This window comes from Poecilia mexicana, unplaced genomic scaffold (assembly GCF_051168715.1).
Source record: "Poecilia mexicana isolate PSO_F unplaced genomic scaffold, ASM5116871v1 scaffold_19, whole genome shotgun sequence".
Classification (NCBI taxonomy): Eukaryota; Metazoa; Chordata; class Actinopteri; order Cyprinodontiformes; family Poeciliidae; genus Poecilia; species Poecilia mexicana.
This window is the reverse complement of record NW_028263388.1, coordinates 18,784,604-18,798,458: the sequence shown is the minus strand read 5'-3', so window position 1 is coordinate 18,798,458 and position 13,855 is coordinate 18,784,604. Positions and strand designations below refer to the sequence as shown.

The 13,855-nt window shown below is 37.0% G+C and overlaps 1 protein-coding gene across 3 annotated transcripts; it reads left to right on the top strand.

Annotated features, from left to right (window-relative positions):
- The first annotated feature begins 6,487 nt into the window (after positions 1 to 6,487).
- On the top strand, positions 6,488 to 13,854 carry LOC106919550 (catechol O-methyltransferase domain-containing protein 1). 3 transcript variants are annotated; one of them, XM_014989997.2, is made up of 7 exons: positions 6,488 to 6,543; positions 10,307 to 10,431; positions 10,529 to 10,634; positions 12,313 to 12,431; positions 12,672 to 12,726; positions 13,253 to 13,386; positions 13,464 to 13,854. In XM_014989997.2, exons 1-7 carry the CDS (start codon positions 6,519 to 6,521, stop codon positions 13,614 to 13,616), a joined length of 717 nt encoding a protein of 238 aa, XP_014845483.1. In that variant the 5' UTR covers positions 6,488 to 6,518; the 3' UTR covers positions 13,617 to 13,854. The 3 variants fall into 3 exon arrangements, with proteins under 3 accessions (XP_014845483.1, XP_014845484.1, XP_014845482.1); XM_014989998.2 differs by lacking the exon at positions 6,488 to 6,543 and adding an exon at positions 8,766 to 8,902; XM_014989996.2 differs by lacking the exon at positions 6,488 to 6,543 and adding an exon at positions 9,149 to 9,300.
- The last annotated feature ends 1 nt before the right edge of the window (position 13,855 follows it).

The window sequence follows — 13,855 nt, the reverse complement described above, 5'->3', positions numbered from 1 at the left end:
GTTTAACGCTGGCTTACATGAGTGCAGAGGTCACCAAGAGGGCTTGTGGAGCTGAAGTCATGAGTTTGCGCTCGCACTGTCACAGGCCTGCTCATATTTTTACCCTCAGTGACAACAAGCCTATTGTTTTCCCTGATAAGGCTTCAGTGTGCACAGTAATGGGAATTAAGCAGGGCATAAGTCACGGCAAAATTGGGTGACAGCAGATCAATAGATAGTGGTAAAGCCTCTGGGAGCATTAGTGAAGGGGACTCCTTTGTTTGTCCAATGCTGCAGAAAGAGTTAATAGATGTTCGCTTCTGAATTAATTGTCTGAACTCAGAATATTATAAGCTCATGAGACGAGGGAGGGAAAAAGATCTGACCTTTGTGTTTTTGTAAATAATGTAACTGCAGCACATCGCAAAGCTTATAAGCTTATAACCACCTCTAATAAAATGGATCTTTGCCTTGGGTTGGTTTTGGTTTGCTTATTGTGCACTGCACTTTAGCAGGAGGAGGCATGTTTATAAAGGTTTTACCACATTTACTCATGGCTAAAAGGAGTCACTTCCTCAAATCCAGATTCAGACATTAACAACAGGAAATAGTTACTGGAGAATCAACCTCATATTCATGAGAAGATTAGCATATTACAGGCAAAAACAACTACTTGAAAACACATTATTTGTTTAAATATGCATTAACATTTACAAGGAAAGTATTTCATTGATTTACTAGTATTGAAAAATCTGATGATAAACCAGTAAATAAATAAAGATTCCAAAAAAAAAATGAAATAATAAACCGAAAATAAATTAAATTTATTGAAAGTTTAGCTATAAACTATCTGAGAAATAACAACAGAGATGATCAATTAATGGTAATACCTCATGGGGAATCTTACATTTTAAAAATTAATAACAAATTTCAGGTTTTTTTGCATACAAGTTGCATAAAAAAACTTAAACGTGAAAATAGTTTTCTTCAATTTGAACCCTTTTTTTGATCAAATGAATGGAAAATCAAATAACCAACCACCTGCACAATAAAACCAAAAGTGAATGAATAATATGTCCTACTGTATATTTCTGGTTTGACTTGTAAAATGTATATTACATTAAAAGAATTAAATGAATATTTTCACATTCAAAATTCCAAAAAAATATCAAAAAATACATGAAAAGCTATATAACAGGAAAAAATAGGGCCAATGATATTGCAATTCAACATTTCATCACTGAAGACTATTTAATAATAAGTAAAACATATCTCAGTCAGGCAGTTTTTTCTTTTACTATAGTTTACAGGATGAAGTGTGTCAGAGAGAGCACGTGTGGTTTAGGGTGAGTGTGACTGTGGGAAATGTGTTAAAGATGCCCTGCAGCCCTGATCTGGAGCTGGAGGATGAAAATGCATTTGCCCCATCTACACAGTGTTCATAATGATTAGACAGAACATGTGACAACTCTGATAAAACCAATTCCCTTATTAAGCTCTTTAGGCAAATGCATATTGTGGCCATCACTCCAGGACATTCCCAGTTAAATGCACATATAATTCGTCGCTGCAATGTATTATTCCTGCCCCAGAACCAGACCCCAGCCAAGCGAGCAACGTGCCAATGATAACTGGAGATATTAATTAGTATATTACAACCGTGGCACATTCACTTTCACTATTAATAAATTCCAGGCCATCAGGTTGTGATTTAATTATAAATTATGTAAATGGTTGCCATGAATCATTAAGGTTTATACATTTTACGAGCTAAATAGGAGGGTTGCATGTAGGCAAATCACAGTGATGAGGATTAACACGCCCATGTGATGACAGCACATGTACAAGAATAATTAGTCAACAAATCTTCCTGCTAATGGTAGTAAACATAAAAAAAAATCCATTAATAATTCACAAAAACATGTAATTTAGTTTATTAATTATTTTCATGTGACTCTAAAATGATAATTATGTGTATAAATTAAATCTCCAGCTCAACAATTGCCATGTTTGTTCACACAAACAAGGAATTAGTTTCAGACATAAAAATTGTTGGGATTTTTTTTTTCATATGCCTGTACACAGTCATTTTTACAAGAGTTGAAGCTAAGGTTAAATTTGCACAAACATGCATGGCATCAATCTGAGCACTGTTACGTTTTCTCGCAGTAGACTCGTCTTATAACCAAACCCAATCACATTAAACTTGTTTAACCGCTCAGCCTGGTTTGGTGTATCACTTCTCCCATTTGATTCACTCATTACCCAAAAAACACAGACAGCAGTGTGGGTCCAATTTACCGCAGGAGTCATAACTTAGCACCTGTATCTTGGAATGATGCAGGTTACTTCACTTAATGGTGTGGTGGAAAAGTAAAAGCAGTGGGAGAGTTCTCTGATGTTCTCAGCAACCACGTTAACTTTCGATTAGCAAAACAAGCTAATAACTTTTTCTTTTAATCAAAATTGTTAAACACTTAACCCATGTTAAAAAAAGACCATTAACAGATTTGTGTGGGGAGCAGATATAAGGAAATACAGCCCTTCAAACAGGCAAATAAAAAGTCCACATTGAATTTTATTCTTTCAGTAGCCATATTGGATGAGGAGTCCTGGGTTGAAGAGCACTTAACAAAAACATTGTGACTTTATAGGTACTACAGTTGATTTTTTTTCTAATATAGTCTGAAATAGAGGGTAGGGGAATCCTCATAGTGCAAGCAAAAACACAACTTAGTGCAAAATCAACCTCCATCAGCAGCAAAAGAAATTATTTTTGTTTTACTTAAGCTGAGATTCTGCTGAAACAGCTGCTAGCTTTTGCAATATTGTAGAAGCAGATGAAAACGATAAAAACCAGCTGAAACCGAAGGCGCACTTGTTCCTCCTTAGTGAAAAGCTAGCATCATCACTGCAGCACAGCTAGCTTCTACAGAAAGTTAGAAAAACAGTGGTTTTAAACTCCCTTGAGCTACACAAATTGCAGCATTTAGGTAGATAAGCACTGTAATGAGGTAGTATTAAATAATGCTTTTGCTTGATGTTAGTCCAGTTGGGTTGATCATTAGACACTATTAGAACAAATCATCTACCATGAGTTCATGCTGTAAGGGTAATTTTGTGAACAGCAAAAGCTACTTCAATGGAAAGGAACTCTATAACCCATGATGCTTTGCATGATTTGTAGTTGTGGCTTCCAAACCAGCATAACAAATAGTTCTCAAAGAGAAAATACAAATAGAAACATGCAGAAATATCAAACTTACACGTTAAATGGGATAATAAACAGGATGAGAAGAAATAGCCTTCGATACGTATCCTAGTATGTAAATACTGCATCTACTCCGGTGCTACAGATGGAGAAGGGAGCAAAAACTCTAATTTATTTTGACATTGACCTGGGATTGTGTATACTTCCAAATTATGTATGTGATCATTCTGTAGTGAAACTTTTACTCTGTACAGTGACAATGCTGGCAGGAATGGAAAAACTGGGATTTCATGAATTCCTGCCAGTTCTATGAGGCTGTTATTTTGTAAACCTAAAGTCAGACCTGATCTGCTGTCAGCAGTGACGACAGTCATTTTCAGACTCTGGTGGTTACAGGGCAAGTCAAGACAAAGGGAAAGGAGAAAAGACACAAGGTTTTCAGTGGTTGCTTCAATTTAGATTCCACCTTCGTCTTGATTGCTCATCTAATGGAAAGAGGTGATAAATAATCCACTGATCCCATGATTTATCCTGCTTCACTCTGGGTGAGTGTTTAATGTAGCCACTAAATCCACTTGTTTAGACAAGTCTGATATTTTAACAATGACTGTAAAACTTTGTTGACTTTGCATTTGAAAAATAATCGTTTTTTGTTTACATCAACACAAACACTACAAAATTTTAAAAAAATTATCAAACAGGAATCCTTTTTGATAAATGAGACAGAAACCCAGCAGAATTCACTCACATCCAATCAGACCCCCAAATTCTCTGACATTTCATAGCAAAATATAAACTAGCAAACAGTTTTGATTTTATAAAAATCTAACAATGAGCAAATGTATAATAGGAATAATATCTGAAAGTGGTTTTTTTTTTTTTCCCCATAATTTCACACTGAAATCTGCATCAAACTACTGAGAGCCAAATCAAATTTTTAAGCACTTTTCGTCTTGTCAGAATGATGTAGCGCCTGGAATGAGGAGTATATTTGGTCTGAAGAGGCCCGTCATATCAAACTGTCAGGCAGCACTTTTTGATGGGGCTGTATCACTCGCTCATATGTCAGTCAAAGAGAAAGACTGCTGCCAAAGTCAAGCTCCAGAGCTGAGACAAGAGGCGTACATGACATTTCATTGTCTGGCAAGGAGAAAAAGCTCAGCAGTGGAGTTTGTGGGGGCATGTTTGCTCGGTAATAAAGTTTTAACAAAGGGTAAAGATGAGAACAACTAATAAAGCTAGTCACAGAGGAGCTGTCTAATACCAAGTACAGAGATGGCCATAAAGTTTTCATCAACTAAATGACATGAGGAATATTGCCTCATCAGGCTTAGAAAGCACAGACTTTTCATATACAACATATTCATGTGAGTTCATAAAATAATCATGCGATTTAAATATTTTTGTTTAGTATGGCTACAGAAGACGGTCAGAGTTAATCAGAGAATGGATGATGCTAAATATAGAACAAACCTGGAAGAAAACCTTTTAGAGGCTGAAATGAACTTGGGTGGAGGTTTACCTTCCAACAGGACAACAACCACAAGCATACAGCCTGAGTTACAAACGAGCAGTTTAAAGCTCCTTCATGTCTGAGAAAGGTGCAGTGAAAGTGCAAACCTCAATTTAACTGAGAATCTGTGGCAAGACTTGACAATTGATATTCATAGGCACTTTGACGCTAAATTTGACTGCAAACTGGCAGAAATGTTCATCCCTAGAGATCTGTAAATGTGCAAAATTGTCAGAGAGATACCCCCAAATTGAAATTTACATTTTAAAAAATTAGAAGCTATTAATTTTTTTATTCCACTTTGTAATGATGCACTACTTTTGGTTAATGCATCACATAAAATCGCAACAAAACACACTGAATGAAAAACTCAGCTCGCAGGTAAAATACTGTTGCAAGGTACTGCATAATCAGAATTCCATTAAAGATGTAAAATAGTGAGCTACACAGAACAACAACCTGTCTGCCTTTAAAGAAAATAAATAAATAATGCAAAGAAAATAAATAAATAATGCTGCTGAAAATACTTCTGGTGGTTTTCTGGTGGTTTTCATTGTGTCGCTTTCTTAAATTAGAAAAAAATGGGCTGTGAAAAGGTAAATATGTAAATGCATTTCAGACCGGAGCCTGTATGGTTGAGTCTTTAAGGTCCTTCATCCTTTTTTAGTCCCTAGAAACTAGTAAAATAAAAAAAATAAAAAACTAATCTCCCAGGACTCTGCAGAAGACTGCAGGTACTACTTGTAGTCGATAAAAGTTGTCCATAACATCAAAGCCAAACCGGCCAATGTTGTGTCTCTGCTTTTGCATTTACTCACAGCAGAGGTTTATTCTGAAGCAAACGTCACACCTCTCCAGCCCAGATGTTAACGTCCCAACTCTCCTTGGGGGGTGGGGGGTTACTCTATTCTTTCCTGTTGTCTGGACTCTGTCACTGCCCTACCACTGTCCTGCGAACCATAAGTCAGGAAGCAGAGTGAGAATCTAAAAGTAAATGGGCAAGCAGAGAGTTGAATCTTTTATTGCTGAAATCAATAGCAGATTAAATTGATACAATTATGTTCAATGTTGTGCAGTATATCATAGTTTAATTCCTTTATTTTATTGATAAATAAGACATTTAGGGTTAGGGTGTCCAATTTGCTCAAAATAATGGAGCTTATCCTGCCTCTTTTCACAAACACTGAGGTCAAGACAGTGGGTGAGTCAAACATACAAAAGAAAATGTTCTATTATTTCTTTAGAGACCAATAGAGAAAAAAACTAATACATTTTTTTCAGATTAATAACTATTACTCCAGAAATTTGAAAAATAGCTTTTTGTGGACAAACCAGACAGCTGAGACATATGTAAGTTTATTTGCAATGTAATCACTGCCCCTTTGTGCATGAATACTGGCATTACAAGTGGAAACAATGACAACATCTCACCAAGCGTCTCACACAATGAACACCTTACAGCCTGAGTGAAAAGCATGACTTGCCACAAGTTTTTAAAACGATTCAGCCCATTTTAAGAACTGTAGGGAGCTAGTAGTAGTTAACATAATAAATCACATACATTACTAACTAAATAAAATCAGGATAGAAAAACATTACTGATGCACAAAGTCAGAGCACAAGTAGAAATGTAGTTTTTAGATGATAGTGCACAAAGTCTACTATTTGTTAAATAGGAGTAATTCCAGAATTTTAAAATGTTTAAAAAATTCCAGTGACTCAGTTCGTATATTTAACCAGAAGGGGGCAGTCGAACTTTAACAGATTAATCTTGAGTTTCTCTGCATGACCACAGTTTGAACTTCTCGTCGCTTCATGGAGGCATTCAAAGCAGTTCGTGGTGAGGACTATTTAGTATTTTGTTATATTTGAGTATAAATATTTGTACAGAAAGCAATACACCAAAGGTTGCAGAAGCATGTTTTTTGTATTCGATGAGCTCAGAAAACAGTCTGTGGATTTATTCCCTTTTTTGATATCTTTGTATTTTGGTGGTTCCAAAATACAAAGATATTTGGAACCACCAAATACAATATTTGGCTCCAAAGGAATTTTGGTGGTTGATTCATGTAATTTATTACATTTAATTTATTTTCTTTTGTTAGCAGCCCGGAACTCCGTTTGTTTTAGTCACACCTGCTCTCATTTACTCATCATGTCACCTTGCAGCCATTGTTTCTTTTCTAGGTCCAGCAGATTCTCACCATTTCTTTGCTTGTTCTGTCTTTATCTTATAACGGTCCGATTTGTTATAACAAGTCCAATTTGCTTCCGTTTTAGTTTTTGGGAGTAAACATAATTAAACAACTTACCAACCCGTTGCCTCCTTCCCCAGCATTTGTGTGCGTTGCAGACGGAAGGGCTGCCGATACTGCAGCTCCCCCGTGTGGTGATTGAAGGAAGTAGCACCTCAACTTAATGTTTCAGCGAAACAGAAGGCAGTTTTCTTCTTCAGGGAAGATATTTTCGAGCAGCGGAAAGGAATATTAGTAAAGTAGCTTAAATGTTTATCTTTGCTTTTAGGGCTATTTAAAAATGTTTCAACTGGGCTTAAGGTAAAAGTAGTTAATGTAGTTGCATCTCAATAAATTACAAACGTCAAAAGGTTTGATTTATTTCTGTAATTCAATTTTAGAAAGTTAAACCTATTCTATACATTTAATATGTGACATAATTAAGTCTTCACTTTTATTGTGGCTTCCAGTGACTGAAAAACACAAAATTCCAGTTCCCAGAAAACTAAAACATTACGTAGTACTAACAGTGAATTGATACACTATTATGTTATGGCCCACACAAGTATGAGACTGGTGATGTTAAAGTTGTTCTTCAAACACAAAAGGTCATTGTTGAAGAAGTGGGCATTTAGCAATGAACCCAAATAAACTAATGGAAAATTTAGTGGGAGGAAAAACTTGACGAAACAAATGGATTTATACTGAGATTTAATTATACTTAAGTGGATGCTACTTGTCAATTTGGCAGTTAGTTGTACTGGTTTTCATTTAGAGGTATCAGAATAAACGGGCCTGGCTATAAATGAATGCCGCACTTTTTAATATCATATATATTTAAATTAAAGCCATGCAATATTTTCCTTCCACTTCAGAATTATCCATTACACATAAATACTTAATGTTACATTTGCATTCTATTTGTTAGAGAAATGTCACAAACTCAAACTTTAATGTATCTGATGTGACACAAAGCAATGCAATTTAAAGGTCATGAATTTCACAGCTTTCACAAACGAATGGTCACCACACTGTTTGAACTTTGACCTGGCGAAGATGTTGGTCAGCAGACCAAAGAGCTCTGGGTAATGTTTGTAAAAGGTCACTTAAATAAGAAGGTGCAATGCCATTAACAACTTTAAAATACACTGGGAGCCAGTGAATGGGGTCCAGAAGTGATGTGATTGTGTCTTCAACTGTTTATCAACAGGCAACGTTGAGGGAGCCCTGGTTTATTCCAACATAAGGGTAATTACAATAATTGGTACAGGATGAGCTAATGAAAACATCCATAGCCTTTCCAATGCCACTTTCACTCAGAAAGAGTTTAACTTTAGCCAGAAGTCAACTAAAGCTCAGCCGACTTCTGGTTAAAGTCAGAAGTCACCAGATTTCTAGATGGCGAAACTAGTAACACCATCCACCAGTTCCTCCACTCAAATACTTTAAGTATTTGATGCGTCACACCCAAGATAGTTGTTTGTTAAATGTACTAAAAGTAAGGCGTGGCTTTCTGTTTTAATCCTGAAAAGTGTGTCCACGCTATTGGCCAATAATGCAGGTTGAGCAGCATGAAATTCAATCCCTGGGAGAATTTATACAAGCAGCCCATCTCAGACTGAATACATTGAAAATTCAATTTAGAAAAAGAGGTGTAAATATTAGGTTTTCACAATAAAAGTCCTTAAACAAGACTTTTCTTATAACTTCTCCTGTCCCCCAATATCTGGACAGCATCATAAAACCTTAAACATTTTCTATTACATGGGCCAATAATCTGCAAAGAACCTCGGTTCTGACAGGGGGCGTCTGTTTTGTTTTTTAACCATCCTATCACAAAAGCTTCAGCGGATCACATGATCACTGTCAAACACACACGACTTCCCAGGTTTTCAGGGCTCATTTAAGAAGGAATCGCCTCAGTAATAGCAGCCCAGTGAAGGAGGTTTCCTGACTTTAAAAGTGGTGAGTGAAATATTGTTTAAAGGACTGAGCTGCGCTTAACGCTTTAAGTCATGCCTTTGCAGCCAGTAACGCTACCTCGCTCATTCGATTGCATAATAATTCCCTTTTGTCATTCCTTATGATTAACATTCTTGGGCATCATTTCCATTTAGCACATTGCTCAACAGGCGAGGACTTTGGTTAATTATGCTCTTTTGCGTTTTATGCGCGTCGTATTTTCCTGTCAGTATTACGGTAAAGTAGCTGCGGCAACACGGAAGAACCTGCGCTGCCCTTCTGTGTAATCCTGCGTGGATATTTATCGCTCTTTACAAACATGTCTTATCGCAATATTTCCAAAGAGGCTCTGGTTGGCTCTCTCGCCGTCGGGGTTGTTTTCGTCGCAGGATATGTCCTTGGTAAGAGCGGAGAGGTTCGGCTCTTATTAATATTGTAAATACAGTCTGAGATTTACAAAGGCTTTCCAGGTAACCGTCCAGGAACAGGTTTGCGCGAGCGCATGTGTGTGTGTGTGTGTGTGTGTGTGTGTGCGTAAGTTGGAGGGAAAAGTCGAAATTGTCCATATTATCATTTATTGATCTAATTTAAGTGCAGCAAAAATAACAAAAGAGAATAAATCCTTCAGGATTAGTCTGGTGGTTTGTGTGAATGTGTGTTAGATTTTCCAATGTTAATTTATTTAGGGTTAAAAAAAAAAACAATGATAAGGAGAACACCGTTTTAGTGTAACTGGGGTTTTAAAGTAATACAATTTTGCTTTTTTATAAATGCGATGACTCCTCAAACCTAAATCTGAGACAACTGTTTAAACTTTGATGAAATATCCCGTTTCAAAATAATTATTTACCCCTTGAATTTTTCTATTTGATATGTTAAGCTTTATTATAGTTTAATAAAACATAATATTTTACTGTGTGTATATATTTCACTTTTTAACTGAACCTTTTCTGTTATGTCCATTGTGCTAGGAGACAAATATGTCCCAGTAAATGGATTTGAGAAACAGATCTACACAAAACAAATTCTGCACTTAGTAAAGCTAAATTATTCAGTCAATATAACTTTCATGTGTAGTGTGTATCTTAATAAATTTTAAGATTTATTGCATACCGCCCATTTAGTTTTTCTTGGTTTCTTTATGGCTCTCCTCAATGTTCTATATCGGATACAAATCTCTTGTCAGCCTATTATGTTTTCCTAAAGCTACAACATTAAATCACGTCACTATTTCCTTTGTATGTTGTCTTATCGCAGCGTCTGTTGTTTCAAATACCTAAATTTAATTTCCCTTCTGAGGTCATTTTCCCTGGATTACTTCTCAATTTAATAACAGCCCCTATACCAGACTGCAATTTCATGAGGTCTGGACTCTTGAGATCCTTATTGTTTCATGTGTGCCCTCAGGAAAAAAGAAATCATTCAGAATGAGCATCTCCAAAAGCCACGTTGGGGGAAAAGACAACCCACTGATGCAGTATGTGCTTAATCATTCGCTGAGGGAACATCCGGTTCTGAAAAGCCTCCGGCTGGTCAGTATTGGAGTACTGCTTTTGTGAGTTCTGTGTGGTCAGATACGATCAGGTTTCAGGAAATTGTATGTGATCAGTGTCTGTCTGCTGCTTTTAGAGGACAATGCAGGACTCCTGGAACTTCATGATGGTCCCCTGTGAGCAGGCGCAGTTCATGGCCAATTTGGCTAAACTAATTCAAGCCAAAAAGGCACTGGAGATTGGTAAGTAGGTGTCCAAATTAGTTTCACTTTCTCTTGCCTTGATGACAAACTGTGAGGTTAAAAAGCATGGATTGCCACGATGCAAGATTTGTGGAAAACTGTTACAGGATTTCTTATGGCTTTTGACACTATTCTATGAAAGGCCGGATCACTTCACAATACAAGGTATTTTTTAAACTCTAAGCAAATGTGTTTTAGCTTAGCTTTAAACAGGAATAGTTCATTAATGGTAAGCAACTTAAAAGGCCATGAATTTCCCAGGTATGGACCAACTTTTGCAAAGGAATGGTTACCACACTGTTTGAACTTTGACCTAGGGAAGATGTTGGTCAGTAATGTTTGTAAAAGGTCACATAAATAAAAAGGTGCAACTTTAAAATACACTGTTAGCCAGTGAATGGAGTACAGAAGTGATGTGACTGTGTCTTCAAGTATGTATCAACAAATAAGGGAACCCTGCTTAGCTCCTACATAAAGTTAATTGCAATAATTGATATGGGAGCCAATAAAAACATCCACAGCCTTTTTAAGGTCACTTTGCCTCAGAATGGGTTTAACTTTAGCCAGAAGTCAACTGAAGTTAAACCTACATCTGGGTAAAGTCAGAAGTCACCAGCTTTCCAGATGGTGAAACTGGTTACGCCATCAACCAGTTTCTCACATTTGTAACTGTCGTCAATTCTTACTGCTGAATTCCTCACCGCAGGGCTAAAGCGAGGAGTCAAGATCTTGGGCGGGGGGAAAAAACTGCTTTGTATCATTTTCCCGTTTAAGACAGTTTTATCCCATTTTTATGGATCTTTAAAACAATTTTTAAAAATTCTTTCTGACAATACTTTTGAAATATACCAATAAAAAGTGGGAACTGCTTTCTTTTTCCGGAAATTTAGGAATCTTCTTCTGGTATTTGTGTGAGTGGGGCTCAAACATCAATTTTTATAGAACATATTCAAGAGTGGCCATGCTGAACAGACCAGATTTCATTCACTTTTAAATCTTTAGAAAGAGTGGGCCACAAATCAACATAAAGCTGAGTCAAATTGGTCTAAAACAGTACCCCAGTCTCGTTCTTATATAATCTCTTCTTTCATCCTTCCACTCTGATGCTGCCGCCTGACCAACAGCGCTGCACACGTTTCAAAAGCCGATTAAAAGCCTGTTTGGATGCACCTGCTGCCAGGAAACCAGCTTTCTCCAGGAGAAGTGTAGCTGCTGAATTTGGGTCACAGGTCACCGCCTGCTGAGACATGCCTCCGCAGACAGTCACCCTGATGACTGAGCTTGGTAGCAGCATGTTAGTCTGTATGAAAAGAGAAAGAACTTTGAAATATGTTTTGACCAAATCAAACCTTATTTCTTAAGTGCATCTTAATTTTTTTCTTAAAAAAAAAAAAAATGCATACAAAGGCTTGTTTATATTTTAGCACAAGCCAGCTAATGATTGCAGTACATCCTTTAACTTTACATTTGGACTCTACTTTGTGTGTCTGTTATATTTCATCCCAATAAAATACACCAAAGTTTGGCTTTACTCTGAAACTTGGTTATGAATATGTTATCAGGTCATGGGAACTACTGATTGTAAAGCCACATAGTTATTTACTTACGTCTAAAGTTTTTACTTTTTGTTTTATCATATTTCAACATTATAACCCTAATCTTAACCCTGTATTCACAGGAGTATACACCGGCTACAACACTCTAAATATGGCACTGTCTTTACCTGAGGATGGAGTTGTGGTAGCATGTGACATCAGTGAAGAATACACGAATATCGGCAAACCGTTCTGGAAAGAGGTACAGTAACCATCTACTCTGATGACTGAAATACAGCAGGTGGCATTCTGGACTTAATCAACCGTATATGCTTTGTTTTTATATTATAAATTGCAGAGAGGCTGTAGTTCTGTTGTTATTGCTCACTATGTTGTGATGAAACAACTGGATCTGCTGGAAGCAAGCAGTGAACTGAATCAAAGTGCATATGCCTGGTGTAAATATAAGTTTCTCTTTTAATGTTTGTATTTTTGCTTGCAGGCTGGAGTTGAACATAAAATCGATCTCCGCATTCAACCAGCACTGCAAACTCTCGGTACAGTGCTTCAAATCTTTGATAACATGAATTTGGCAGGGATTGTACTTCAGATGTTGGGAAAGTCAATGGGAATTATTCACTTCTTAAGACATGGAAAGTCCTTGTGTCATTTATTACTTTTTTACTGTTTGTTCAATATGCAGATACGCTTAAAACTCAGAAAAGCCCGTCTGGGTTGTAAGGAGTAACTCATAAGTAACGCAACCTGTTACAAACGTAGTTTAACCCTTTATATCCAACCACTATAAAGCTTCATCTCCACATAAGTAATAACGGCTAAAATGGCTTCGAATAGCAGATTTTTAGTCATGAGTAAGAACAAAATCTTAAATTCCTCTAAATATGAGAACAAATAGTTGGCTTTGTTGCAGCCTGAGGCTATACAACAGACACAATGCTGTTTCTGTGCTGTATCTAGTGAAATGACTCCAACAGTAAGGGGTGAAAGCCTAATCAGTTTCTTATGCTTGACTTACTACCTAAACATACACACATTTTTACTGTTTGTGTTTCTCTTTAACAGATGAACTCCTATCTTCTGGCCAGGCCGAAACGTTTGACTTTGTCTTCATTGACGCAGACAAAGTTAATTATGACAATTACTACGAAAAGTCTCTGCTACTGCTGAGGAAAGGAGGCATCGTCGCCATCGACAATGTGAGAGCTTCACTGAAAACAGGAACGTTCTTTTTCCATTTGTTATGGATAGTAATGCACGTTTGTGGCGTTTTCAGGTGCTGTGGAATGGGAGGGTGCTGAATCCGTCTCCCAATGATGCCGACACTGTTGCCATTGACAAGCTGAACAAGAAGCTGCACAGAGACATCCGGGTTACTTTGAGCATGCTCACAGTGGGAGACGGCCTGACGCTGGCGGTCAAACTGTAGTTTTCCATGATGTCTTTGAAACCACTATGAGCTCTAAACTGGGTAATTTTAAAGTCACATGCTGTATGAATGATATGAATTGGGTTTTTTTTGGAGTTTCTGCCTAAACGCAGGACTTTCACATTGGTCTTTATGACCACTAACCTCTGAACGATGGCCAATGAATCTGATTAAAGTGAAACATTCCTCTTGAATTACACCAAGTTGCCTGTTGTAATAAAAATTAGTGGAGAATACAG

Coding starts and splice junctions, on each gene's coding strand:
- LOC106919550 (XM_014989996.2), top strand. CDS start 9,219: ATGTCTTATCGCAATATTTCCAAAGAGGCTCTGGTTGGCTCTCTCGCC. Junction 9,301..10,306: donor CGTCGCAGGATATGTCCTTG/GTAAGAGCGGAG, acceptor GTGTGCCCTCAG/GAAAAAAGAAATCATTCAGA. Junction 10,432..10,528: donor TTCTGAAAAGCCTCCGGCTG/GTCAGTATTGGA, acceptor TGCTGCTTTTAG/AGGACAATGCAGGACTCCTG.